This window comes from Centrocercus urophasianus, unplaced genomic scaffold (genome assembly GCF_019232065.1).
Source record: "Centrocercus urophasianus isolate 14NV4802_14NV808 unplaced genomic scaffold, USGS_Curo_1.0 seq_35, whole genome shotgun sequence".
NCBI classification, from domain to species: domain Eukaryota; kingdom Metazoa; phylum Chordata; class Aves; order Galliformes; family Phasianidae; genus Centrocercus; species Centrocercus urophasianus.
In genome coordinates, this window is record NW_024884922.1 from 7331955 (window position 1) to 7358085 (window position 26131).

At 42.0% G+C, this 26131-nt stretch overlaps 1 protein-coding gene across 5 annotated transcripts in view; it reads right to left on the reverse strand.

The window, feature by feature from the left end:
- Positions 1-26131, reverse strand: part of DYM (dymeclin) — a 149799-nt gene that overhangs the window by 40073 nt on the left and 83595 nt on the right. For all 5 annotated transcript variants that reach the window (XM_042831189.1, XM_042831190.1, XM_042831193.1 and 2 more), the window contains one exon: positions 1378-1480. In XM_042831189.1, the coding sequence (XP_042687123.1) occupies positions 1378-1480 (103 nt within the window). The remainder of the gene's footprint in view (positions 1-1377; positions 1481-26131) is intronic.

The following is a 26131-nucleotide window of genomic DNA, read 5'->3' on the forward strand; positions in this document are numbered from 1 at the left end:
ATCAGTGAAGTGCCACGAGACCAAAGGAGGAGTCAGAATGCGCAGCAGTGTAATTGCTTGAGCTAGAAGCTGGCAGGAAATGGAGGTTAATCACCTCTGAGCAATGCAGCCCCAGAGCCTTATCAATCCCAGCAATCAGGAACACTGAACGCATCCCAAATATGTGACTCCTCACAGCTGTGGCCCTACATCATCAAATCCTCCTCAAGTTACCCACACGCACTGGGTAAGGGCATTCCCATGTTCATGCTGTTGCAGATGGAGGAGCTTTAAGCAGAGTGGGTCACCTTACAGGACAAACAGCAGCGGCATCCCCTGCCCCAAACACAGAGCAGAGAGAGGGTCTTGCGGAGACCAAAGCTGCTGACAAATGGAGGGTCAGCTCGTGGGACAGGAACCACAGCCCTGCAATCAGCAGTGCTGCAAGGAGCTTCGTGTGAATTAAGGCATCATCAGGCAGACAGAATACACTGATCTGCTCCCTGAATTACAGAATGCTTCCAGTTTTCATGGTAGTGTCAGCAACAGCAACTAGAAGACAGAGGTTAAGAAACCTGGGTAGTTAAACTCATGTTATCAAACTGGAGTTTTGAGAACTCTAGTTACTGATGTAATTTTACATCAAATTACCGTTGTTGGTACTCATGTGCTAGAGCACTATGATACGTCATGTATCAGAGAGCCATGTCCTGGAATACAAGTCAACACCCGAAATAAAAGAGCTGTTGCATTTTCAACCTCAAAAATTTGGAGCAACCAATAGAACAGGACAACTCTTTTAGACAGTATTACAGAGAAACTTCAAAGGAGTAGAAACCAAAGACACTTGGGTAATACAAAAAAATATTATTTGGATCCTTGGAAGAACCCTCGTTCCACTGAAGGTAGAGATTTTCCAAAAGCCCATGCAATTAAATCACAGAGCTGTTGGCACTGTTGGCATTCGTGGCACTGGCTTAGCAAACTGAGAGGAGTGCTGTATGCATACAGTGCCCAGAACATACTGATGTGGCCCATGGATGCAGTATCCATCAGGGGCTCACCGGGAATTTTCAACCATTTTCAGGCATTTTAACACACTGTAGATGCCAAAGCCTTGTTCTTAAAAATGTTTCTTACCGTATGATTTTAATACCCTTCAATATAAACGGCTTGAAAACTCCACACTGACAGGGTGTCTCCCAGCTCTCAGGAGCTGCGGTTTTGTTTTGCCATTTGTGTCTTTTTTTTTCAGACATTACATCATTTATGCAGGTTCTTGTGCGTTGGAGTTAGTGGTTACTGAGCTGTCACATGTTTTGATAAATCTTTGCAGATTTATGGTTGTACCTCTCATATTTTGGAGCATCTACTGCAACAGTGAAGCTCGATACTTACATAGTCAGGAAGTGGAGACTCATTGGAATCCAGGGAACCTCTCAAGGACTGCGTGGCTTGTTCCAGCACTTTGTTGTGCTTTTTAGACAGCAGAGAAAATAAACTGGAGGAGAAAGAAAAAAAGAAACATTGAAATAAAGTCACAATAATGGTCTGAAATAGACAAAGCAATCAGAAGAGGTGGTCTACTACGCGCTCTAACGTGAATGTGGAGAGTTTTTAAACACATGTATAATAGTTACATGTATTGTCTATGTAGACACATCTGAGTTAAGCAGCAGTGGAATTCGAACTGGAGCTATTCTATAAAATAAATTATATAAAGACCATCATATGTTTACTAATACATATTGTTTTCAAATTCATCTCGGCTTAAGTCCAGGAATAAAGCATTACATAGCTTTATAAATAACCTGTGGCAAATCAGAGGTCCATACTCACACAGAGAAATAAATGTTATTTCATGCATCGTGAAAAAAACAACACTCATAGCAATGGCCTTCTTCCAAATTCTACTTGTTTGACTTCATAAGCATTCCCACGTCGTTGAGATGGACTTTCACTGTGAGACACCACAAGACAGAACCGAATACTCAGAATCAAAGGTGAGCATTCAGGACCTCATCGGGCTCTCCTAGGAGGACTCTATGGGTTCTCTGAGGATTTAAAAACTGTTCTGATGAAAATAAAAGCAACCACCAACAACATTTATTCATGCCCAAAAGTGCATTGCTCCATGGGGGTTGGTGACATTACTCTTGGGACACGGCATCAGCAGCAGACTCTGTGCTCACCAGATTCAATTAGAAAGGATTCAAGTCAGTATGATGAATAAAGTGGCTAATTACTGCCCCAGTGTTATACTCCTGACAGCCACTGCCTCTTTAAACAGGAGGACAACTTCAGTGCTCTCAGAAAGCTTTTCTGCTTAAAGAAATGATGGTAAGGATTTGAGGAAGCCCTGTTTTCAACTTCAAATATAACACTGATGTCAAGACCCTTGCAGCTTTAGGCAGGACATAATGATAGCAGATCTCAGTGCTTGCTCTCCCTCCTTGCCAGCCAACAGTTAGAGAAGAAAGCTTTTCCAGCACTTCTTAGAGGAAATGCCTTGCTTCTGAAGCCCAGATCTTCTACCTTGAGAGGCAACTCAATAAATTCCACCATTTCTTGACGCCTTTTCAGTCAGACACTTCTTAGAGCAGAATAATAGCCTGCAGCACTTAAGACATCTCACTAACCCCCCCAGGAGCCCTTTGGGGTGTCACACCATCCCCAAGTTCAGCCGACGTCTCCTAGGGCCAGGAACAGCTGACCAGTGACATTGGTGGTAAACCCTGCTGGGATGGTGATAAGCTCAGCTGGACTGATAGGGAAGGAATGCCCAGTGACATTACAGAACAAGTGTGTAAGGGCTGAGAAACATTTGGTGTTGTTAGGATAACGTGATGTACTTGACCTCATGAACGCTGGAATCGTAGTTTTTCCTTCATGCTGTCTAAGAAAGCCCTCACCAGAGGAATAAATCAAATGATGGAAACCTAGAATGATGGATTCCTGGAATCACAGAATCCTAGAATGGTTGTGTTGGAATACCTGGGACAAAAGTCAGCCCTCCACTAATTCACAACTATTAGCTAAAATCACCAACTACAAATGAAACAGGGAAGAAGCAATGCAGAAGTAACTCAATAACAGGATTTCCATCTTCTACCCTCCTGCACTCAACTATTGCATTCACAGACTGAAATGCTTGCTCTAATCAAAATCTGGATTTGCAGACCGGTCCCTGCGCTGCACAGCAGTGCTGCTTTTAGGTAGGCTCAGATTTCAGAGATGCTACCATCAGCACCATCTAGTGCTGTGGAGATGGAACAATCAGTTAAAGCCAACCTGGTGATGCTCACTGGGGATGCAGCAAGGTTAAACCTGGGGTCTGTCTGCTCCAGAAGTTTATTCCTCAAAAAAGACGATGACAGAATTGTATGAAATAGGATGTCCAGCAAGCAGCATTTTTCACCAAAACGAATAAAGCGTTTTGGCTTTGCGTGCAATGTAGATATAAAACAAAACACTGGCATCAGATTTTGAATATTCAGTCAATCTGACGAGAAGAATGCACACACATCAGTAGTCTGCATTGAACTGGAACAACAAAGAGCAAATTCATCTTCTCTGGCAGAATGAAGAAAAATGGGAAAGAGAAGGAGAAAGAAACAAAGAACAGTTCTTTATATCTTATTTTTGCTTCTTTTTTTTTTTAATTAAGTGCAATGTCAGTAAACCCTGAGTGGCTGGGCTCTATGTCTGAGCAGTGAGGGGGTGAGCTCTGCTATACATTGTCTTTGCTCTGGGGCTTCCCCTTGCCAAGTTTTGCTTTCTTGCCACAGCTCATTGACTTTGCAGCTGTGCTGAAGCACTTCTTTGTGGGAACGTCGCCCAGAATGCCAATATTGGGGTTAAAATAGCCAGTCTTCTTCCTCTCCAATGGCTTATCCTTTGGAGAGAGCAGTTCCTTGGAGGAGTCACCCCAACATGTTTTTCAAGTATCAGCACAGCATTACTTAGAGCCACCAGAAGTCATTTCACAAAGTTTAACTCACGGAGGTCTCTGATCATGGGCAAACGTTGCCTTCTAAAGGTACTTGGTTTGTGACGGCCACATCCTCAGTGTATGGAAGGCTTAGGGGTTATTTTTGATCATTAAGGCATGAAAAATGGAATTAAAAATGGAAAAAAATGCTTTACGTAAGATCAAAGTTGTTCTCCTCCCCATTATTGGGTAAGTGGGAAACCAGTGGCAATTCATGCACAGGTGGGCATTAAGAACGTCTCCAAAGCTGGTATAGATCCCAGATCAGCAAATCACATTGTGGGGAAGCTGAGCCAACAAGGATGACTTTGAGCTGAGGGAAAACCTCAACACAGAGTCACAGAATCATTCAGGTTGGGAACGGCTTACGAGGTCCCCAACCCTGACTCACCCCACCATGCCCACTGACCATGTCCCCAAGTGCCACATCCCCATGGCTCTTGAACGTCTCGTTCTTCTGATCTTGGGAATTATGAAATCACTGATTTCTTAACTCCTTCTATAAAGATGAAACATTTCTAGTTAATTTAACACAAGGCTGAACCTCACCCACTAAGTGATTACAGACTTAATAGTAATGGCTGCTTAAATGCAAGTGATTTGATTATGTGCTATTTGCACACACAATAAAATTCAAACCAGTAATATATGAACTTAACACTTTCAAAAAGTCAGTTCCAAGCAGCCTGTGGATTCAAAAAATGCAAATAATGGGAACTCACTGAACAGCTTTCCTCTTGGTCCAGCAAAGCCACAAGCCAACAATCAATAAAAAATCCTAAGCATCTGCAATTTCTGCAGCAAATCTAATTTACAGCAGATTGAAGTGGCTTACAAACTCTGTTTCTCACGTATATAAAAAAAATTGCATGAATGTATAAAATGAAGCTTTTAAAACAGTTAATAAAAGATAAGGGAATTAAACTTTAAGGTTCAAGGTAAATCTGAAGACAGTATTTGCCAGAACTTGGCTCAAGGAGGAAAAAAAAACAGAGACAAAAATGATGACCAAGTTTAAATATCATGATATTTTAACACATATAAAGGACAAAATAAACAGACTATTATTACTGCGTTAGCAGTCGAAAACAACAAATCTCTAAAGAACAATGCCAAAAAAAAGGGCATATGTCCCTTAATCGCTTCCATTACACAAAGAACAAAAGGTCATATGCATTCAGAAATGGCAAGCAAGTTATTTGCAGCAAAACAGTGACAGAACAGCTCATAAAGCCAGACAATTAAGCAGACGGTCCTGTTAACTCCAAAATACAAGAGTAAAGCAAAATGTGCTGTAGATCTCCTTGTGGCCTCCCACTAATTATAGTTTTAAGCAGGAGGGAGAGCCACTTCTTTACATGGTTTGATAGTACAGGACAAGGATGAATGGCTTTAAACTAAAAGAGGGGAGATGTGCAGCTCCCACAGCGGGGTGTTGGAAACAGGGGATCTCTGAGGTCCTCTGCAACCAAGGTTAGTCTGTGATTCTGTGCCCCAACACAACTACATGCCAGTGCATAATAATGGAACAGCAGTCATGAGATTCATTCTAAACAGGCCTTGCCAAGCTCATTCAGCAACGAGACCAGAAATAAAATACAGCGAGACAATGCCGTTATTGAAGCAGGTTTCTACATGTCACTTTCATGACTTTGTTCCACGTGGGATTTTTCATTAAGAAACCAGATTGACAAAAAGCAATATGGCATGTTTTAAACAAAGGGGAAATCGGACACCTGAATACTCTGAAAAATCCCCAAGTTTCCATCTTTAAATAAGTTTTCCCAGTTGGGTTACATTCTTGGCCCCTCTACCTGCCAGCAGCCACTGAAGGTTTGCCAGTGTTGCTGAAATACAGTGAGATAGAGATGATATCACTGATACACATCAATGATACAGAAATACTAAGGCTGAACTTTGTAAATTCATTGTAGGAACTTCAGATAAAGGGAAAAGAACATTGGGGGGTTTTTTTTGTTGTTTGTTTGTTTTTTGTTTTTTAATTTTTATTTCTTGTCTTTCAATCACAGAATCACTGAGGTTGGAAAAGTTCACTAAGATCATCAAGTCTAACGATTAAGCCAGCACCAGAGGAATTACAGACCAGGAGGAGGAATTAATTGCACAAAGTTCCTTTGGTCTGTGGTACGATGGAGGTCAGACAGCATGAGCCAAGTGGTCTCTTTTGGATCAGAGAACACATGCATTTAGGTAATGCCCTACACATTGCTGCATTAGAAGAGATGGAAACAATCTGATTTGATGAAAAATCGAGTCAGGCACCAGCAGGTGCTCAGAGAGGTGGTGGAATCCCCATCACTGGAGATGTTCAAGGGCCATGGAGATGTGGCACGTGGGGACGTGGCCAGTGGGCATGGTGGGGGAGAGTTGGGGATTTGGGAGGTTTTTTCCAACCTTTATGAGTGTAAAGTCCTACAAAACCCTCTTGGGAAAAATTTCAAACCAGTGACGTGTGCATGGCATACGGATCTGTGGCAGAGATGACCCATTGGGTGGCTCAGAATTACAATAGATCAGAGCTCCCACTGCTCAGAAAACATCAGATATCTGCATAAACCCAAACAAGGGAAGGTTTGAAAGACACGCTTGACAAAGGTGCATTCTATACGTTCCAAGTGCAGCATGACCAGGGAACTAAAGCAACGCTCAAAGTCTTTATTTGGAACTTCAGATTTCACAGGTTCTGCATCTTCTCAGTATCCCAGTTCAGACTGCAAATAATTGGAAAGCACACAAACACCAAACACTATCTGGAGAGGAAAAACAGTCCCACAGATCACAAAAATTGATGATGAATGTTCTCAGACATTTCATCAATACCCTGAGCTGTTCCACCCTTATACATCTGCCAAATGTATTATTGTTCTCAATTTTAAAGAATTAAATATAAGCCATAAACACTGAAACCTCACATTACGTAAATAGTCCTTAAACAATAGGATTTTACAATGCCTGCAAGGATACCACAATTGTATTAGAAGACAAGCCCTGTACAGAGCAAGCCCTAAGAATGCCTTAGGTTTGAGACCTGAAGTCTAAAAGTTAAATCCACTCCCTAACTCCTACATTTTAGGATCACCTCTTTGGCTTGACCTAATGTTTAATGTATTGTAGCAAAAAGAGTGTCGTGACATAAAGATTGTACTTGTGTAATGACTACAACGTCTGAGCAAAGGACCTGACACAGAAGGTCACAGCAGAACAAAGGTATCCCAGCGTCTCATACCAAATGCAATAAATTAGTGCTAAATGGGAGGACTGTGTCCAGGCAAGTGCACCACTGGCACTTTGGCAGATGTTTGTGGACAATGGGGCAGTGATCTGTGACCACTTAAAGAACCAGGACACGGGACAAATCCATTTAACATGAAGCAGAGTGGAGAGAAACCACCGCGTCCCCAAACGCCCATGTCTTCTGAAGAGACCTTGAGGCATTTTGCATTTGAATTATGCAAACAGTAATGACACAAACAGTGAGAAAGGAGAGCCCTGGAGAATCCAAGTTTTATCCATGGAGAGGCTCCCAGGTAAGAAGGGCTGACTAATTAAGACATCAAATTGCTAGGCAGAAAGTAATTGCATACTTTATTTTATACCTTCCTCACCAATCCGGTGGCCTTCTATGATGCAGCGGAGGCTTCGCTGGACAGATGTAGATGTCATCTACCTGAGCTTCAGCAAGGCCTTTGACACGGTCCCACACCACATCCCTATCTCTAAATTGCAGAGAGATGTGCTTGAAGGCTGGACTATTTGATGAATAAGGAATTGGTTGGCTCATCACAGCCAGAGGGCTGTAATCAATGGCTCTATACCCAAGTGGGTGCCGTGATGAGAGGCGTCCCACAGGGGTCTGAATGAGGATGGATGCCCTTCAATATCTTCATCAGTGATGCAGATGATGGGATTGATTGCACCCTCAACAGTTTGCAGACGGTGCCAAAGTCAATGGTGCAGATGACACAACAGAAGAGTGGTGCCCCATCCCTGGAGGGGCCCGAGGCCATGGATGGGGTCCTGGGCAGCCTGAGCTGGCGGGAGGCAATCAGACCACAGCAGGGATGGGGCTGGATAACCTTTAAGGTCCCTTCCATTCTTTGGTATGATTCTGTGAAATCCCAAAGCATCACAAATGATCTTAATGCAACCAGGGTAAACAAACTATTCCCACCCCAATCTTCCCTATCAAACAGTAAGTATTACAGTCTTCTAATTGTACAGTCCTAAACACCATCATAATAAATAAAATGTTTCAGGATATCCTTAGTTCAATACAAAAATTTCTCATTAATTTTAGAGTATACCTTGTCTTTCACTGTGAGCAGAGAGCTCTAAGTGATGTGCTATAAAGACATTTCAAATTCTGCCTCCCAGGGAGAGGAAGAAATGTTCTAATTAATAAAAGCAGAAAGTCACCACGCACTTATGGCAAAAGCACATAAGCAAAGTCAGAAGCTACACAGAACAATTAATGGAGGCTTTGCATTAACAAACAGGATTTCCTGTTAAAATGGAATCTGAAAGACAAAGAGACTGGAAAAAACATGGAAGCGAGGAATTCAATCTGATGAGACAAAAGTAAATATTTACTAAAGCAACCCTAGAGTCCCATCTGCAGAGAATGTGAAACGTATTTTTCAGCTGAAGGCATGAATTGCTGGGCAGCTCATGGCCATTATCCAATGAATGCTTCCATGACCAAAGCAGTAAATCCTTCCCCTAAATACGGGTATGGATCATCTCATTCCATCTGGCATTCCAAAGAGCATCTCTATACTTCTACATAAATGATGGAAATGGGAGAGGATGAGGAGCACTACCTGGAAATAATGGCATCTCACTAACTCCAAAACTAACTGAAGTATAAACTCAATAACCAGGCATCAATCTACAGGCTGATTATAAGGTTCATTCATAGCTCAATGTCCCTGAATTTGGGTTTTAAGGCATCAGTGTATTTTCCTTTCCTTCCTTAGTTTGCCCTGTTAATATTTCATAAGAAAACTGAATGGGCAACAGGGTTCACAGTTCCTCTTTTCCATCCGCTTGCATTCAAAATAGGGAGTGCTCCATAGCTGCTGCAAAGAAACATTTGACTTCAATTAGGGCAGCAGAGCAGTGCGGGTGAGCACTGGGGGAAATTGCCAGAGAAAGTCAAAGAGCAACTCCCACCCAAAAAACAAAGATCCTGAATAACGAGACAACAAGAAAATTCAGAAGACCCAAACCACGGATAGGTCTGACCACCAAGAATTGCTTCCAAACTATCCCGGAAGCAAAGACGGTCTTCCGCATAACAATGGGACCTTTTCTATATTTCTTACAACCCCAAAAGGGCAGAAAATCAGAAAGATTTCCACAATTCTTCACAACAAAGTCTGTTTTTCATCTCCAAATGCATACATACGTTGCATTTGTTTGAGTATTTGTGAAGCACTGGGATACTGATTTCCATGGGATCTAAGAAAATCTATAATTAAGAAAATGAATATTTTTTTGTCTTCCAAAAAGAGCCTAGATGGGGCGTTCTTTGTGTGCCCTGAGGCCATGCAGGAATAGAGTGACAAAAAAAGCAGTGAATGGGAGTGCATTCACTGAACAAAGCTTTGGCAAGAACAAAAAACAATGCACGATTACTTAATTAAGGATCAAGTTTTTGCTTTGAAACAAACTGCAGAATTCAAATGTCAGACAACCTTAATCTATTATTTCCTCAGCCTCAAGTGGAATTTCAGAGGCGACCACGGCTTTTTTTTTTCTTCTTTTTTTGGCTATGTACTAAAGATTGTAAAACAATATGTTGACCTGACAATGTCTTACAGTCTACTTTAGCAGAGAACCTCCATTATTTTCTAGAAGTCCTGAATTGGTAGAGCAATAATGTACACAAGCTGAGACAGATGCACACAATGTTTTCCAGGAGTCATATTTGTTGGGAGTATGACTTTTGTTCAAGCCATATTGACATGCACATATACACACTTCCAAAGAGAAATGCTGAAGTTTCCAGAGGCACACAAACGTATTACTACTTGGAAAAAAAGGGGAAAAAAGGGGGGAAGAGTCACGATAGCATCAAATACTGCAGTATGATAAATACTTCTCAACACTGAGACCAAGATTAAATTTAATTTTTACTAGTCAGCATCTCCTGTAAAAGCATAACAATGCACTTTAGAAAGAAATGCTGCAAGTAAAAAACGCCCATATCCTTACTGCAATGTCTACAACAAACACCTCTGTTGACTTTCTGTCCATTCATATATCTAGATAGATGTGCAAAATGCCAGCCACAAATAAGTTTTTTTCCAAAGGAAAATTCAGGCCAAAATACATAGGAATAAGAATGAGGTCTTTTCATCCCAGAAGCCAACTGCAAGTTTGGTTTCGTTTGCTTGTTTCGGTATTTTTTGTTGGTTTGTTTTTTAACCCATACTAACAAAAGAAGTACCAAAGCCTTTTATAAGAGTTCAGTTTGCTACAGAAAATCTACAGTTAATGATCTGCATGGTGGGGTGGGTTGGGGTTGGAGATCTTGGAAGTCTTTCCAACCTTGGTGACTCTGTGGTTCTATGATTTTCCATGCAATTTCTTTATGAACAGCAAAGCCAACCCTCTCCATCTACCTTTTGCATCTACAGAACTCTTCTGAGAATGCATTGCACACCATGTGAAGTGCTCTGAACTCCTGGTTGTAGCAGGAAGATGGCAGAACAGATTATCTGCAGTCCTTTAAGGGAAGAATGATGTTTGGAGCCCTGAATTTGCACAGCTTTGCCTCCACCACTGGTACTGCCCTTCCAGAAACGACAAACATGTGGAATGAGAACCACCACAGCAAGGACGAAAGCCTTGGCAGGGCTACTGATGGAGCTCAGCCTTTGAGCATCCCTTCTCCTTTCAAAAACTCCCTCTGTTTTCAGCAAAAGCACATTTTACCCATGCTTCATGATCCAACCCTGACAGAACTAAAACGTAACCACATTTCCTCACTATAATTTACTTTATATGGTGTTGCTTTTTAAAATTATTTTCCTTCTTGAGCTAAAAAGGTGTTACAAATGCAATGTTTCTAAATCTCATTGACTACAAGGCATGAAGAGCCCTTACGCAAGACAAAGCAGATCTTACTTTAGGTAGTGTTTCCAATTTATTGTTCACTGCCTTTTCAGTAGGAAGAACTTTATTTCCCACATCGACTGTCATCCCAGATCCTATTCACTGCTGAATTTCTCACTTCAGAATAGGTTATTTCATTGCCATACACAAACACACGCCAGCCTCACAACTGGTGGGAAGACCGACATGGATTTGATTTCATGATTCATTTCAGCATACTTGCAGTTGTGCAATATTTTTCCATCTCAAAACCAACAAGATTTGGTGTTTGTTTTGTTTTTCTAAGTCCCAATCCCTCAAGTTGCACAGTAATTATATTTACATTGTCTCTAGTCTGTGTGGAAATTAACCTCATTCCCACAAAGAAAAGAGGCTGTGCTTTGCACTTTACCTCCCACTCAGATTCATACACTTACTCCCTGTCTGCCTCTATCACTTAATAAATGCTCCCAACTTCTGAAAAAAAGCCCTCCCCAGAATCATTAAGGTTGGAATAGACCTCTGATATCACCAAGTCCAACTGTCAACCCGACACCAGCATGGTCACTCATAGAATCACAGAATCATGAAGGCTGGAAAAGATATCCAAGACTGTCAAGTCCAACCCCAACCCATTCCCACCATGATCATTAAGCCATGACCCTAAAATGATTCTGCGATTGTATTCTGTAACTCTGAATTCAACTTCATCCAGGTGTCCACAGAAAGTGTGCAAAGATCACTTTTCACAGACCGTTTGGTTACGTGGGCTCATCTGCAGCCTAAACTCTTCTCTTCTGTAGAGCCATTTGCAAATAGAACTGACTGTTCAAATGCACCTACTGGACACAAAGAAATCAACATAGCAAATTCTGCAGAACCACTACACTACAAATCCCTTCGGGAAACAGAGGAGATTTATTTTAGGGTAAAATCCTACAGTAGCAAGTACTGATAATTAATAAAAACTCACATGCAGTGTGATGCAATACTGTACATTACGCTCCTAGAAGCATGTAGAAAGTAACAAAGCACGTGAGGCAGGAACACGACATGGGAACTTGAAAACCTTCTTCCATTAGTGAGCGTGTCTTGAACTTGTTTTCAGCTCTGCTGATGCCCCAGGAAACCTTTCCAGCATTGAGAAGCAAAGCCAAACGCTGATCGCTGTCCTGGAGGTTGCACTGGGGCTGCAGCATTACTCATCTTTGGAAGCCAGCTGAGGTTCTTGTTTCCCTCTCCTACCGCTTTTTCTGGTCTGTGGCTAATGCAGAGGAAGCATTCCCTTCCACGTTTTCTCACAATTTCAGTGCACAAACAGAGAAGAACTAAAACCCTTCAGCTCTCAGGCCTACGTCCTGCTATGCAGGAGGGGATCCAAGCTCTCATTACACGTCTGAAAACAAACTTTTGGGGGATTGCAATCAGAACTGAATTTTCCCCTTTTTCTGCACTTCTCTGCTTCTTTGTCATGGTTATCAGTGGTGACACCAAAATGCAAGAAGATGGTTCTTTTCCTTTGATGTTCTCATCAGAAACTTGAAACAACAGGAGTGAAAGCACTGTCCTAACGGTGCCACCAACTCTGCAGAAGTGGAATGTTTCAAGTGGCTGAGATCAGTGTGAATGAATGCAGATGCCAGCTTCCAAATCTTTGGCAGCTACTTGGACCTGTCTGGGCTTACTGACAAATGTCGTATCAAAGGTCTTATCTCCTCCACTAGTATCAGAGATCTCTTTTTGCCAATTTCTGCAGAGCCATTTGCCATAACTTGACACTGCCACTGCACAATCTGAACCCTTTAGCCACCTGCATCCCTCTTCAGTGGAATTTCTGGAAACTTCTTTGCACCACCATTCTTCTGGGGTACTCATGGACCATCTGCTGCTCAAACTGATGAAGCTCTTTAAGTACTTGAGTTCTTAAGGCACTATGCAGTTCCAGGTAGGCAACCGAACCTCTCTTCTAGGCATCCACGTACATCTATTAAACATTTGGCTCTCAGTTTCAGTGCAAGAAGGCAGTAGCCCACAACACTCAAAAGAAAAAAAAAGTATATATTCTGTTGCTTCACTTCAGGCATTCTGCTTGGAACATCTGAATCCCAATTACCTATCTATATTCTAGCAGCAGCTAGCATTTTCCACTAGTTGAATCCGAATTCAGCCCTGGGATCACAGCTCCAGCCTGCTGATTTGCTATGAGAGGTGATGAAGAGGACTTCTGGATTAGCCAAAATGTAGCATTGGTGAGAATCCATGCTTTAATTCGACAAATTGGAAGATGGTTTGAATCAGTACCATGTGTTTGTTATTTTCCAAGTGAATAATTCTCTATATTTAGGCAATAATTACCCATTTTACTGAGCTGCCTTCTCCAGCCAAAGTTCATCCAACACTGTCTGGGACAGCAAAATATACAAAAAGTGCATCACCAGGTGGACAGAAGGGAGAAAATACACACTGTCCTGCGTGCTGCAGTGACAGTGTTTTATGGAAGCTATTGGAGAGCTGTTCTGCATCCTGGGACAGTCAGCATATACTATAAAGTATCTGACTTAAGCAAATTTTTTTTAGTCCAAGCCGAAGATTGGCTTACATGAGCATAAATTCTGATTTTAACTGTAACCTATTAAGCTATATTCAATCTGACATTCATTTTATTAGCATTCTCCTGAACTCTTCAGGCAAGCTGTAAGAACATTTCTCTTTTTAGCCTCCAAACAATGCCTTATTTACATACTGATAAAAGAATACGATGCCCTCCCCAGCACTGATTAATTGCCAGAAATGATGTATGAGCCCCCCCACATTCTGAACACACTGCTGCAATGGAAACGTGTGAAAGTAATTCTGTTCCAATTCCATCTCATGGGAATGTGGGCTCATAAGCGTCCAATTAAAACTAATTCCCTTCGATCAAGATGTGCTTTAGGTTCATGTTAATGTAGCAGGATGCATTTAGATCGTGTCTGCGATACATTTTTTACCAGGGTGAGAAAAATCTTAACTATCATACAGAAAGAACACAGCTTTTCATTCCCTCTTCATTACTTTGTGCATGCAAATGGTAATTCTATTTACACTAGCTCAACATGCCATCTTTTAAAGAAAACTGCAGGACAGCCCAGCCAACTAAAGCCCTGCACGGGAATCTGCCTGCAACTCGGATTTTCACTCCAAAAGCTGCCACTCTGATCTGCTTTCTGACACAAACCATAGGAATTCCCTCTGCTACACTTCCTCCTTCAAGCCCAATGGCTGTGGATGGACTTGGACGTATCTTTTAGGAAGGCATCCAATCTCATTTAAAAATTCCAGCCTTGGGAAGTCCAGAACTCTGGTTCAACTATTCTGATGATTCATCCACCACGCAAAAAGTGCAAACCAGTCTGAATTGGTTTTAGTCTGTGTTGGTTTTGCTTCAATTTCCAGCTACTAGAACACACTATACTTCTGCATTCTGAACAGAAGGGCCCCTTACTTGCAAATTTCTTTACCCTTAACATCCTGAAACATTTCAGAGTAAACTCATGAAACTGCCCAAGTCAACCTCAAGTCAAGTCGATACTTTTTGGACCGTTTCTCCCAGAAGCATGACCTACATGATGAAATTCTGCTCGCTCCATGAAAAAACTCCTTGCTGGCATTAAGCCTGGTTGGGTACTTTCTGGCATCAGCAATTTTTCCCCTTCACTGACTGCTGCTTTCCTAAAAAAAATGCTCACAACATGATTTTCAATAGGGCAGGAGTTAATGAACCAGTGCGTGCGGGTTTCAAGTAGACAGGCAACCAGTGAGGAGCATCCATTTGAACTCTATTTTGAGACCCAGGTGATTTCTCACCACCACATGCCAACAGCATTGATCTTCTGCCTCAACGGTTTCTTGATCAATATGCTGTGCAGTACAAAGACAAGTAATTCATTATAGAATTATTTATAAACAATTTCCTTCTGCCAAGTCACTCGATGTTGAGTGCAAAGTGATCCTCTCATAATTAAAAAACTCTTCAAGAAAATTACCAGCAGCCAGATGAAAAATTACAATCAAAAAGCAATAACATTAAATTGTAGTAACACAGAGCTCTGCAGGAACTTCTATTTTTGTTGGAGTTTTGTTCCAAAGGAACACAATGAAATGAACCGATTTATTCATACCCCGCTGCAGTGGCCAAAGCCAAAGCCTCATCTCCTGACCTGTGAGCCCAGAGCAGGAACTGAGCCCACACAAAACATCTTCAGTGAAGCTCGGAGAAGATTCCATAAGAACCTACAGGCTGCTCTACAGACATCTCAGCACAGCAGTATCATCAAGCAAGCCCCCATCCTCAAGGAAATATTAACACAGCTTCACAATCTTTATGCTTTATCAATTTTTGCTCATCATCACCTTTATTTACTTCTTATGTCAGTTAATTAAATTGTCACCTGCGCCATGGTCTACCTATAACTAAGCAATAATTGTGCTGCATGATAGCACAGTGATTCTGAAATCCGTGAGCAGCCCAGCCTGGTTCACTTACAGCATCGTTTTCCTGCAGAACTGGAACTACTTTCAATCTCAATCTGCTCTCATGAGTTAAAATCCCAGGGTAGGAAGGAGGTCCAATAATAAACACATCTTTCTCCCCACCTTCCCCTCAGAGGCTGACCCTGAAGAAAATGAGTCACCTGAGCCGCTTTGTGGACAATACTTGGACACTTCTGTTTGTCCCAACACTGGGAAAAGCAGAGATGCAACCCAGATAAGGAGGACCAGCTGGCTTTAGGTAGAACTTCATCACAGCATTGCAGCTATAGAAACATTCCTGGTCCTCTGCAGTGTTTTCAAAGTGAATCTGCAAGGCTGTGATCTGCAGAGACTGCACGCTCTTACAGTAATGCAATTGCATAATTCCATTGACTCTGGTGGCACGGGTGGGATATGGTTGCAGAGCTCATCTGTGTCATGCTGCAGACTGCATGCCCAAACTGCTGAAAGGGCACTGCAATCGTATTGGCTATGCTGTGCTGCTTGAGCAAGCCTGGTATTAAGTGATAAAAGACATGCACAGTGGGTAAACTGTGCAAATTTGACATCACATTTCTTTGCCTTTCTTTGGAGAAAAGACCTAATTTCAATGAAGTCATACAGCTTCTCCTTTTGCTTCGTGAGCATCTCCTCAATTTACAAGGCTCAGCAAACCGAATTTCCTGCTTTCACACACCCAGCGTCAAGCTAGTGAAGAACATAAAACTGTCCTTCATTTGCACAGCATTCGAAAACACATCACTGCTTGCACTGCCTGCTGCCAACCCATGCACCAAGCTAATTTCCTTTTCAGAAATAAAAAAGACACGGAGCACAGACATGAGCATTAAAACATCACACGCTGAAGGTGTCAGTCAAAAGGAAACCACCAAAGGTGTGAGTGGAAGAGCACATTTCATATCATGAGGCAAAGTGACTACAACAGAATACAAGTGAGGAGCAATGGCAGATTACAACCCCGGTGTCAGTGTCGTGTCTCCTCTGTTTCATCATTTAGAAAAGCCACCAGAAGTAACAGAGGCACTCAGTTCCAACCCAGGCTACAACTGCTGCTGCTGCAGGTAGATAAATAGACAGATATCTGCTGTCCTTCCCCTCCACCCTACCTTTAACCAACGTCAGCTGTTCAGTGAGCATGGGACGAGCAGTGTCCATAGATCTGACAGGTCCCAGCATCACACACAGATCTATGGTGGCTTAGAAACCAGCAGCACTGATCAGGACAGTTTTATGGTTTTTACCTGGAGTGCTGCAAGATGCATGCAAAGGGAGGGCTGCAACCTGTAAATCATCACAATCAGTTATTATCAGCCTTTAGAGGAGAGATGGAATGCATGAAGTACTAGCAGGAGATGCACATGGGGCAAAACAGTGCTGCAATGTTTTGCTGGATGCAGCAAAGTTTCATACTGCTAAACTCTCTCCATCGGTTTCAGTATGGGGTGTACCCAGATGCCCTTTTTGCTCTAAGAACCTCATAAGCTTCTTATATGAAAACAGTTACTGGGTTATCAGCGCTGCCTTCACCCATAAAGCCACCATACAAAGATTTTGGTGTGGACTGCCCTCCTTGTCTTTGAAATCTGATGGATTTAGCCTGCTTTCATACTGCACTGCTCCAAATTAAGCCGGAGAAGGCCCCTGGGTTTTCAATCTCCTGTGGAGAGCCCCCCATGTAACTCTCCATCATTAAGTACCACTGTAACATTCCTTTTGAACCAGAAGAGCTATTTCAGCTCGCATGCAATGTTTCCTTCCCCAGACAATCAAGCTGGTTTTACTTATGTTCACTGTGTGGTTTTCTGCTATTGTACACTGGTTAGCTGGGAAGATGCATTTCCAGGCTGAGTGCTTTCCATCCTCTCTCCAATGCTGCCATGCTACTTTTTCCTTGTTTTCCTAAAACTTTTAGCATTTTGGTTAAAATAATTATCCACAGCATCAGCAGTGAAATAGTGAAATTTAATTTTTACTTGGAATAAACATCTTAAAGGAAGTATTTGGGTACTGTGCCTGGAATTCATTTAATTCCCCCTACAATTTACAGTTTCATGGAGCATCCACAATTCTGCATCATGAACTTTTATATAATCAGTGCAGACTGATGGACTCTAGCTGTTCTTCTCATGTGGTGTAGGCACAACTGATAACATCAAAAAGCAGACCTGTCTTAATTTGTCATTAAGTGCCATGATATGAAATTTCATCATTCTCAATCTTGATAAACAATTTATATACAGTGGTACTGAAACAATGGGCAAGTAGGGCAATCAGGGAAGTACTGGACACATTTAAGACAGGTTCTGCTGCTGCACTACATCCAAACAAAGGACACTACTGCATGGAAGCTTTGTGAACCACAGCACACAATTCTAACACCACAGCTCTATTCTCTCTCTTAACGTGAAAAGGGTTTAAAACTTCCAAAGCCCACATGTTAATTCCAGAATTTGTGCTCAGTCTTTGATGACAGATATTCTGAACGAGAAAAGCTGAATCAGAACTTAATCTGAATCAGGTTAAACGTCCATTTCCACCACATTTTTAGGACACATACCCAAGATGCCATAAAGACACAAAGAACCCCTTCCCCATTCCACGTCACCCGTCACTCAGAACATGCACAGAGCAGGCACAGAGCATGCAGCATGCAGTAAGTGCAGAGCAGAGGTTAATAACCTGGCAGCATAGGATCTGAGAATGTGAGAACAAGTTAAAGACAAGAGTTCCTCTCCATTGTCACTGAGGGTCGAGAAGCAATGCTGCAGCGTGGAGCAGTGCGAGTGGGGGAAATACAGTTTGTCCAAGACATAGACATATCTCCGCAAGTGGCGGCAGGTATAACTGAAAGACAAGGGTGGGGGGAGAAAACAGAAAGAGAGGCATTGTTCTTTAAGAAAGCTAATTCATGTTTTCTGTGTTCTGTGCCAAGAGTCAATGGAAGGTGCCTAAGAAAGCAATGGAGCATCCTGTCACACTGGGAGACAGATCAGCCAGCTCTCCGTGAGCGTGAGGATGCTCGCCCCTGGTTGAGTGCCGACCCCAGTGCAGCCCAAGAATCTCCTGCATGGAATGCTCTTGGACTCATCTCTTTCACTGATTTCAGGATGAAGAAATCAGCACTTCACCTCGTCTACAGCCTCCTTTGCAAATGAAAACCCTCATTTCAGTTTTATAGGTTAAAACTCAACCAATAAACTTCCCATCCCCAAATAATAAGTGCAAGACCAGCTGAGCCTTGGTTGCCATCAGCAGGCTCCTAAGCCTAACACTTTACCAGGACCAACACCCCCAATTGGTTTGGTTTAAATAGCATTCACCACTAGAATTAAATAATCACCTACCTGTGCTGAGAAAGTCAAGGAACACAAAGATTTGGGGCGCACTGTTTGCTTTCTGCAAACAAAGTTAGTACTTCTCACTAACTTTCAGTAGAAAACCAGCTGCTGGTATGCAATTTCTTTAGGCATCACACCTCTCTCTGACCACAGCTGTAAGTGCTATCAGCATGCTGCAAGCAGTGCAGCATCCAATCACTGGATAGGACAGGGAATGTATTAGAACACCATAATAAAACAGAGCTCCCCCTCTGCTGCCCACAGAGGCCGCAGGATTTTTTCTAAAACCAGATTAAAGATCATCTTTGGGAATGTTGCTGCTTTGAAGATTTAAACCATCATGTGTCTATTACTTATGTTTAGTTGTTTTGCATTTTACCACCCGTTACTAGAAAAATTGTGCACTATTTCAAGCTGTAAAAATCTCATTCCATCCATTCCGTCCCGTTAGACTTTTGTCAAGAATCTGAGAGCATCCCCTAATATCACTTACCCTCCATAGCCAACAGCTTCCCTCTCATAAGAATGAAATTTGATCCGTGAGTGAAATAATCACATTTGGGTTTAATTGGCAAAATGAATGGGAACAGTATGTGATGGGAGGAGGAATGCCCGATAATGTCATACAATCACAGAATGGCTTGGGCTGGAGGGGACCTTAAAGATCACCTGTTCCAAACCCCTTCCATGACCTGGTGGCCAGCTTCCAGCTCAGGCTGCCCATGGCCCCATCCAGCCTGGCCTGGAATGCTCCCTTCAAGTACTGGAAGGCTCCATGAGGTCTCCCTGGAGCTCTCCCTTCTCCAGACCAAACAAGCCCAGAGCTCTCACACTCTGCTGGGACAGCACACAGTGAGGCTGTGGATCCTGCCCCTACTTCCAAAGGTGACCCTGATTACTGATAGGTATGACTTCAACTGATGCCATGAGTAGTGCAACCCTGCACACCTGTCTGCTGCACTGTGTTAGAGCCACAAGACACATCACATTAAAGACTAAACATTTCTAGCATTACATCCTTCCTTTAGCTACATTACAGTTCCAACAGATCTGAAAAAGAGACATTAAAGAAAGTTAAGAACATCGTATTTGACAGATAGTAACGTGCACATATTATTTATGTACTTTTTTCACCCCAAGGACCAAACTTTAGCTCCTAGTGCACTGAAAGACCATTCCAAAGGAAATCTGTATCTCTTCTAATAAAAAGTAAGAACTGTTTGACCCGCACTTTGAATACTGATAACAAAACATTACAGAGTGTCAAGTTCTAATAGCTATAAAGTGGTGTCTGGTTAAACATGTTTGGGAAAACTGGGTTGAATTATCCAAAATTATAATGATATTATATATATATATATATATATATATATACACATATGCATGTATGTATTTTCAAATAACAAGATTTGGTTCCCATTTCTTGAGGCTCTAAAAATAATAGAACTCTTCTAGTATATAAATATTACTGTAGCTACATTCTCTATACATCTAAGCTTATTAAAGAAGAAATCTCACATGCCCTATTAAGCCTTAAACCATGAACATTCTTTGTATTTAACAGCCACTGCTAACTGACAATGAAAAGAAAGCCCCCAAATTTTCTAATCCAAACTGAAATCCAGGTTAGCAGCAGTTCTTTGTAGGCTATAGAGACAGGAACCATGATCAGATAAACACCCATCTCGACCATCAGGTCATCAGTGAGTCCCCAGCAAACTGGTTGGAAGGGAGGATGACAGCAATGGGAACTCAATGGCATAGGATGACATCTTCAGGATGGGACCGAGGCAAAGCTTCAGCCCAAGTCCTCATCTGTGCTGATGGAATCATCCATTGGTGCTTTGATGAGAGGGTAATGGAAGTCAGAAAGTGGCACTGAGAGGTCTCCAGGGCTTCACTTCTGATGTGTTTATTTGGGGGTTTCTGGATTATCTTTTTCCAGGGAAGCACAAAAAGTTCCACCAAGGACAGCGTGTGGGGAATTGAAACAGAGAATACAGAATGCAACACCAAAACCAGCTCAGGAAAGGCTGTTTTGGTAACCACAAGGAGTGCACATTTTTAACAAAATACACCTGAAGATCTCTGACACAGAATCTGACATCCACGAGACCTGTAAGCTACCTATAGCTTAAGAACTGTTTCCTACTCAGCTTTCTGGCAGCTGCAGGAATGTTTCCTTGCCTGACCCTGGCATTGCTCAACCGTGCCCAGAGACAAGATATAAAATGAGATGGGAGGAAACTTGGGTACTGCTGGGTAAACACTGAAACAATGAAAGAACGTCACATCAAGTTCAATCACAGTCAACTCCAACACTCTCTCAGAGAAAACAAACTATTTCCTAGAGAGAATTTGCTGTAGGTCACCTTTAGAGGGCCGTAGGGCCAAGAGGGGATGTAGGGCCGTGAGGGGACTATAGCTCCTACAATTACAAATTTGATGAACATTTCCCACACTTGCATTTTTTCACGTTTTTTCTGAAGAAAACTGAGTCTCCCTGAATTGTCCCATGCTGTGGCCAAAGTGTCACCATGACCTGTTGCATGCAGAACATGAAGGAAGCCCAACTACGTCAACTTGATGGAGTTTCTATCGCTCATCAGTTAAATGTCAATAGTGCTAAATCCTAACAAAGAATGATGAAGTTGAAGCAGGACACAGGGGCTGCACAGCAGCCATCTGACACCACCAGAAGAGAAAGCTGCCACTGATACTTCCAAGTTTTCTGGCTTAGCTGATCACATCACTCCAAATCTTTAACCTGAGCTCCATGCACTCCAAGAGGTGCACAGCAGAATAAAGCCACAGACTCAACACTCAGCAAAATTGAGAGCTAAACAAGTGGTGGAATTGCTGCTTACAGCAGTTTTTTAACCAAAACTTTAAGGACAGGCTTGAAGAAGACAAAAGCACTGAGCAACTCATGCAGAGCCACTGCCATCCTCATTTATTTAAACCAGAAAGTGAATATTTTCCCTACTGAAGTCAACTGAAATTGTAAAACAAATTTGTTTTTTGTTTCAGACAAAAAAAATTAACAGCGCCAAGCTGATATCTTTTCAACAACACAGAAATGAAGCAAATTGGGCAGGGTGCAAAAGAAACACAGAATTCACTCAATCCTCTGTAAATACGATACAGTATGAAACAACATATACAAGATTCAAAAGACAAATTCCCAGTACTAATGGTTAAATAACTGTAATTCATAATCTTTCTCTCAGTGCACGCCAGATTTTATGAAGGTTATAAATCTTCAACATCATTGAGAAAAAGTACGGTCTTGAAGACATACATACCATATGCATTAGCTCAGAGAAACTAGATTAATCTGCAGCAATAAAAAAAGCCAATTTTGCTAAGCCTGATTAACTATCTAGGTCATATTGTTTCTGAAGCAGAATGTTAAAAATGCACCACACAACATCTTCTGCTAAGTTTGAAGACTTAATCACTAGAGTTTCAAAAGGGAGTTATGCTACAACATGACTCTATGGGGAAGCCAGCATGAAATCATTTTTTATAAAAAACAATGAAGAACAAGCTAATTAAGCTTCAGCACATGGTAGTCAGCCTCCCAAACTATCTCTGTACATGCAAGGAGAATGTTGTGACGTGCCACAAAGATTTTACTCCCGTTCATGTCAGACAACCTATACTCCAGGAGTCCTACTTGTCATTAGTCCTACATTCCCAAAGACAAATGCAACAAAAATGCATTCTACACCCACTCAAATCTAAAGAGAGGGTAACAGTAACTTACTTGATCGCCTAATCTGTAAGAACGGCTGCTTTATTCTCTGCCTAAGATATTATTAATGTTGTTTTACGTAGCACAAACAGCAGAAATGCAACCCACCAAAAGCAGACTTGCCTTCCTGCCAACAGAAAATTACAATACAAGATTAGGCTATGGGACAAATTTTCAGTTCTGTTTGGTATTCTGCTATTTATGACACTGTGATCATAGAATCACTGAATGATTTGGGTTGGAAGGGCATTTTAAGATCACCTAGTTCCAATCCACTGCTACATGCAGGCACACCTCTCTCTAGACCAGCTTGCTCACAGCCCCATCCAGCCTGGAATGCTTCCAGGGAGGGGGCATCCACAACTCACTGGGCAACCTCTTCCAGTGTCTCACCACACTCTCAGTAAAAATATCTAACCCAGATCTACCCTCTTCCAGTTTAAAACCATTTCCCCTCATGCCCTCACAAAAAGCCCCTTCCCAGCTTTCCTGTAGGAAAGGTACCACCATGGCCTGTCATACCAATGAACCACAGCAGAAAGAAAACTGCCTAAGTATTATCATTTTTTTGTTTAGTGCTGGAGAATATTACGAATGACTAACATGCATGAGTTAACAACAGAGAGGTGGGTTTCTGCCATGGTAGGGGCAGCACAGCTAAGCTGCTTATAACATACTATTGGAGTTGGTGCTGGGGTTGCAGGAGATCACATCAGCCTTTCACAGTCTATACTGGAGCACTCAAAACACAGAATGGGGAAGCATAAACATTATTTGAACACTTCAGAAGAGATTATTTGTGATAATGCATCACAGACAGAAGTTCCCATGCTCTGGTGAGGCACTCTGTCACAGCTCTGACCAAATGTACACCAAGGGTTTATGAGAGGAGTACTGGGTTTGTGAACAGAAGTATCCATAGTGAAAGAGGACAAGGAAATGAAAGACAAATCCTGCAAGCAATTGACAGACTGTAAATCAAACAATAAATATGAAATTCTTGTACAAAAAGGCCAAATTATCTCTGTACAGATGAAGTTGTGTTAAAAAGAACAAAAGGATTTGTTCATTAGGACCAGACGCAAGGAACTGATGACCCTTAACAAAAAAGATATGAAAGAGCTGGGAGTGTTTAATCGGTGCCAGCATTTGAGACACAGAATGAAGTCTTTTGTCACTCAGATGAACCATTCCTTGGAAGATGCACATTCAAGAGCCATGGAGATGTGGCACTTGCAGACACGGTCAGTGCGCATGGGCTGGGAGGGCTGGGGCTGGACTTGGGGGTCTTGGAGGTCTTCTCCAACCTCGGTGATTTTGTGATCAGCTCCAACTCTGCAGTCTGCATGAAGCTGCAAACCTCCCATGGAAGGAAAGCTCCAGGGCAGAGCAGGAGGGACTGCAGCACTGCTCACCTGAACCATCGCCCAATGCACAATGGGATCCATCCAGTCTGAGCCCATGTAAATTGTGCTATTTGGTGAAAGAGCTATTTGTGGACCCAAGAGTATAATTAATGAGTTAAAGAGACATGTCTCTACACAGCTTCATAGCCAATTTATTTATTCATCGCAGAGTTAAGTGTATTTACTACCTAAAAGCCTGTTCTTTCCTCAACTTGCTGTAGGCCACGACCATTAAAAAGGTTGAGTCATTCAACGGTTATAAAGACCAGTTGCACTTTAAAGAAGTTAAATCCTGATCCTTTCTTTTGCACCTATAGTTTCATCCTCCGCTTTAAAGTGTCAGATGTTTTCAAGCACAGTATTTTACTTCTGAGCCATGCAAAATAAGGTGAAAGCATACGGTGGTGGGAAGTACCGTGACTCAAGTTCTTATGGACTCAGAGGGGTTTTGTCCTCCTAAAATCCTGCTTGACAATGCACACAGCCCTGGTGTCCAAAAGCACGATTTCTGTGCGTGGCATAGATCTGCTGCAAAAGAAGACATCTTCACACACCAGGAGAGAGAAACTGCAAACCTGGAAAGCGTCACCCATGGTTAATGGCATCAGTTATAATGTGAAATCAGCAGCAGCCACACAGAAACAGAAGCCATGATTTAAAATCAGTGCTATTTTATTTTATATTTTATACTAACGCCTACTTAAAGCCATAGCACGATTTTCGTCTACGAGATAAACCATTCTGAGTCTGCTGCTCATTCATTCACTTAGATTGCAGTTGACAGTTTTTTCCCCAGAGAGGAAATTTCTAAAGAGGAAATAGTATCTGCTGTGCCTGAATGAAGCAGCGACGAGCCAAGCAGCCTGCAACTGAAGACAGAGGACAGGTTCAAGCAAGTTACTGTCCTGAGTCACTTTGCAGTTGGTTTTGAATGGAATGTATTTATGGGACAATGTTCCTTAAAAGAAACAACAAAGACAAAACTGCTGTTTCTATGATTCTCCTAGAAGAACAGATAACAGTTTCTAACAGACTGCTAGCATTCCCTTCTGTTTTCAAACTCTCAGATCTTGCAGAGGATAATTTACTGGTACAGAACAAACTTTTTAAATTGCAAAAACTGTACGAATCACTTTACAATAGACTCCCCCAAAACCCGAAAAAATATAGTGGAATACAGCTCAGTAATTGTTTGTGGAGTATTGATTTTCTTTTTTTCCAGACCAGTTAAAAGAAGTCAGAATTGCACTAACAGGACTGGAGTAACACTGATAGATTTCTCATTTTTGCTTCTTCTCAAAATGACATCTGCAGAAAACTTAAATGACACTAGATTCTGAGCACTAGCAGTGATGAAAGATCTTGAACAGAAAGAAAAAAAAAGCAAAAAAAAACCCAACCAACCAACCAAAGAAGACGATAATGGTATTCATGGCAATCAATCAAAAGCACTCCTTCAGATTGACCCAGAATGTAAAAACTAAATCACCTTCACTGGAATTAAGGAAAAATACTGAGGTCATTTTATGTGCAAGCTTTTCTTCTGGAACTTGCTAAAAACCAAGACTTCATGTATTTCTGATCTTCGTTCTGCCATCACTGATTAGTTAGCCATGAGTGAGATCTGTTGCACAGAGACATCACACTTCTGGTTATCTGATTATTTTGAACACTTCAATATAATACTGAAGTTCAACTTGCAAACTGGGGAAATAAGGAAAGAAAATAAAACCAAAACAACATGCTTCCCAGAGATACTACTCTGGAGGCATTTAAGAGATGTGTGGATGTAATGGGATACGGTTTAGCAGTGGATGCACTAGGGTTAGATGAAACAGGTATCAAGATTTCGATGAATTTCAGTTCTACGGCCAATTTTTTGTGCTAATTCTTCACCCAGAGAGTGGTGAGGCTCTGGCACTGCTGCCCAGAGCTGTGGGTGTCCCATCCTTGGAGATGCCCAAGGCCACGGATGGGCCCTGAGCATCCCGAGCTGATGGGGGGCAGC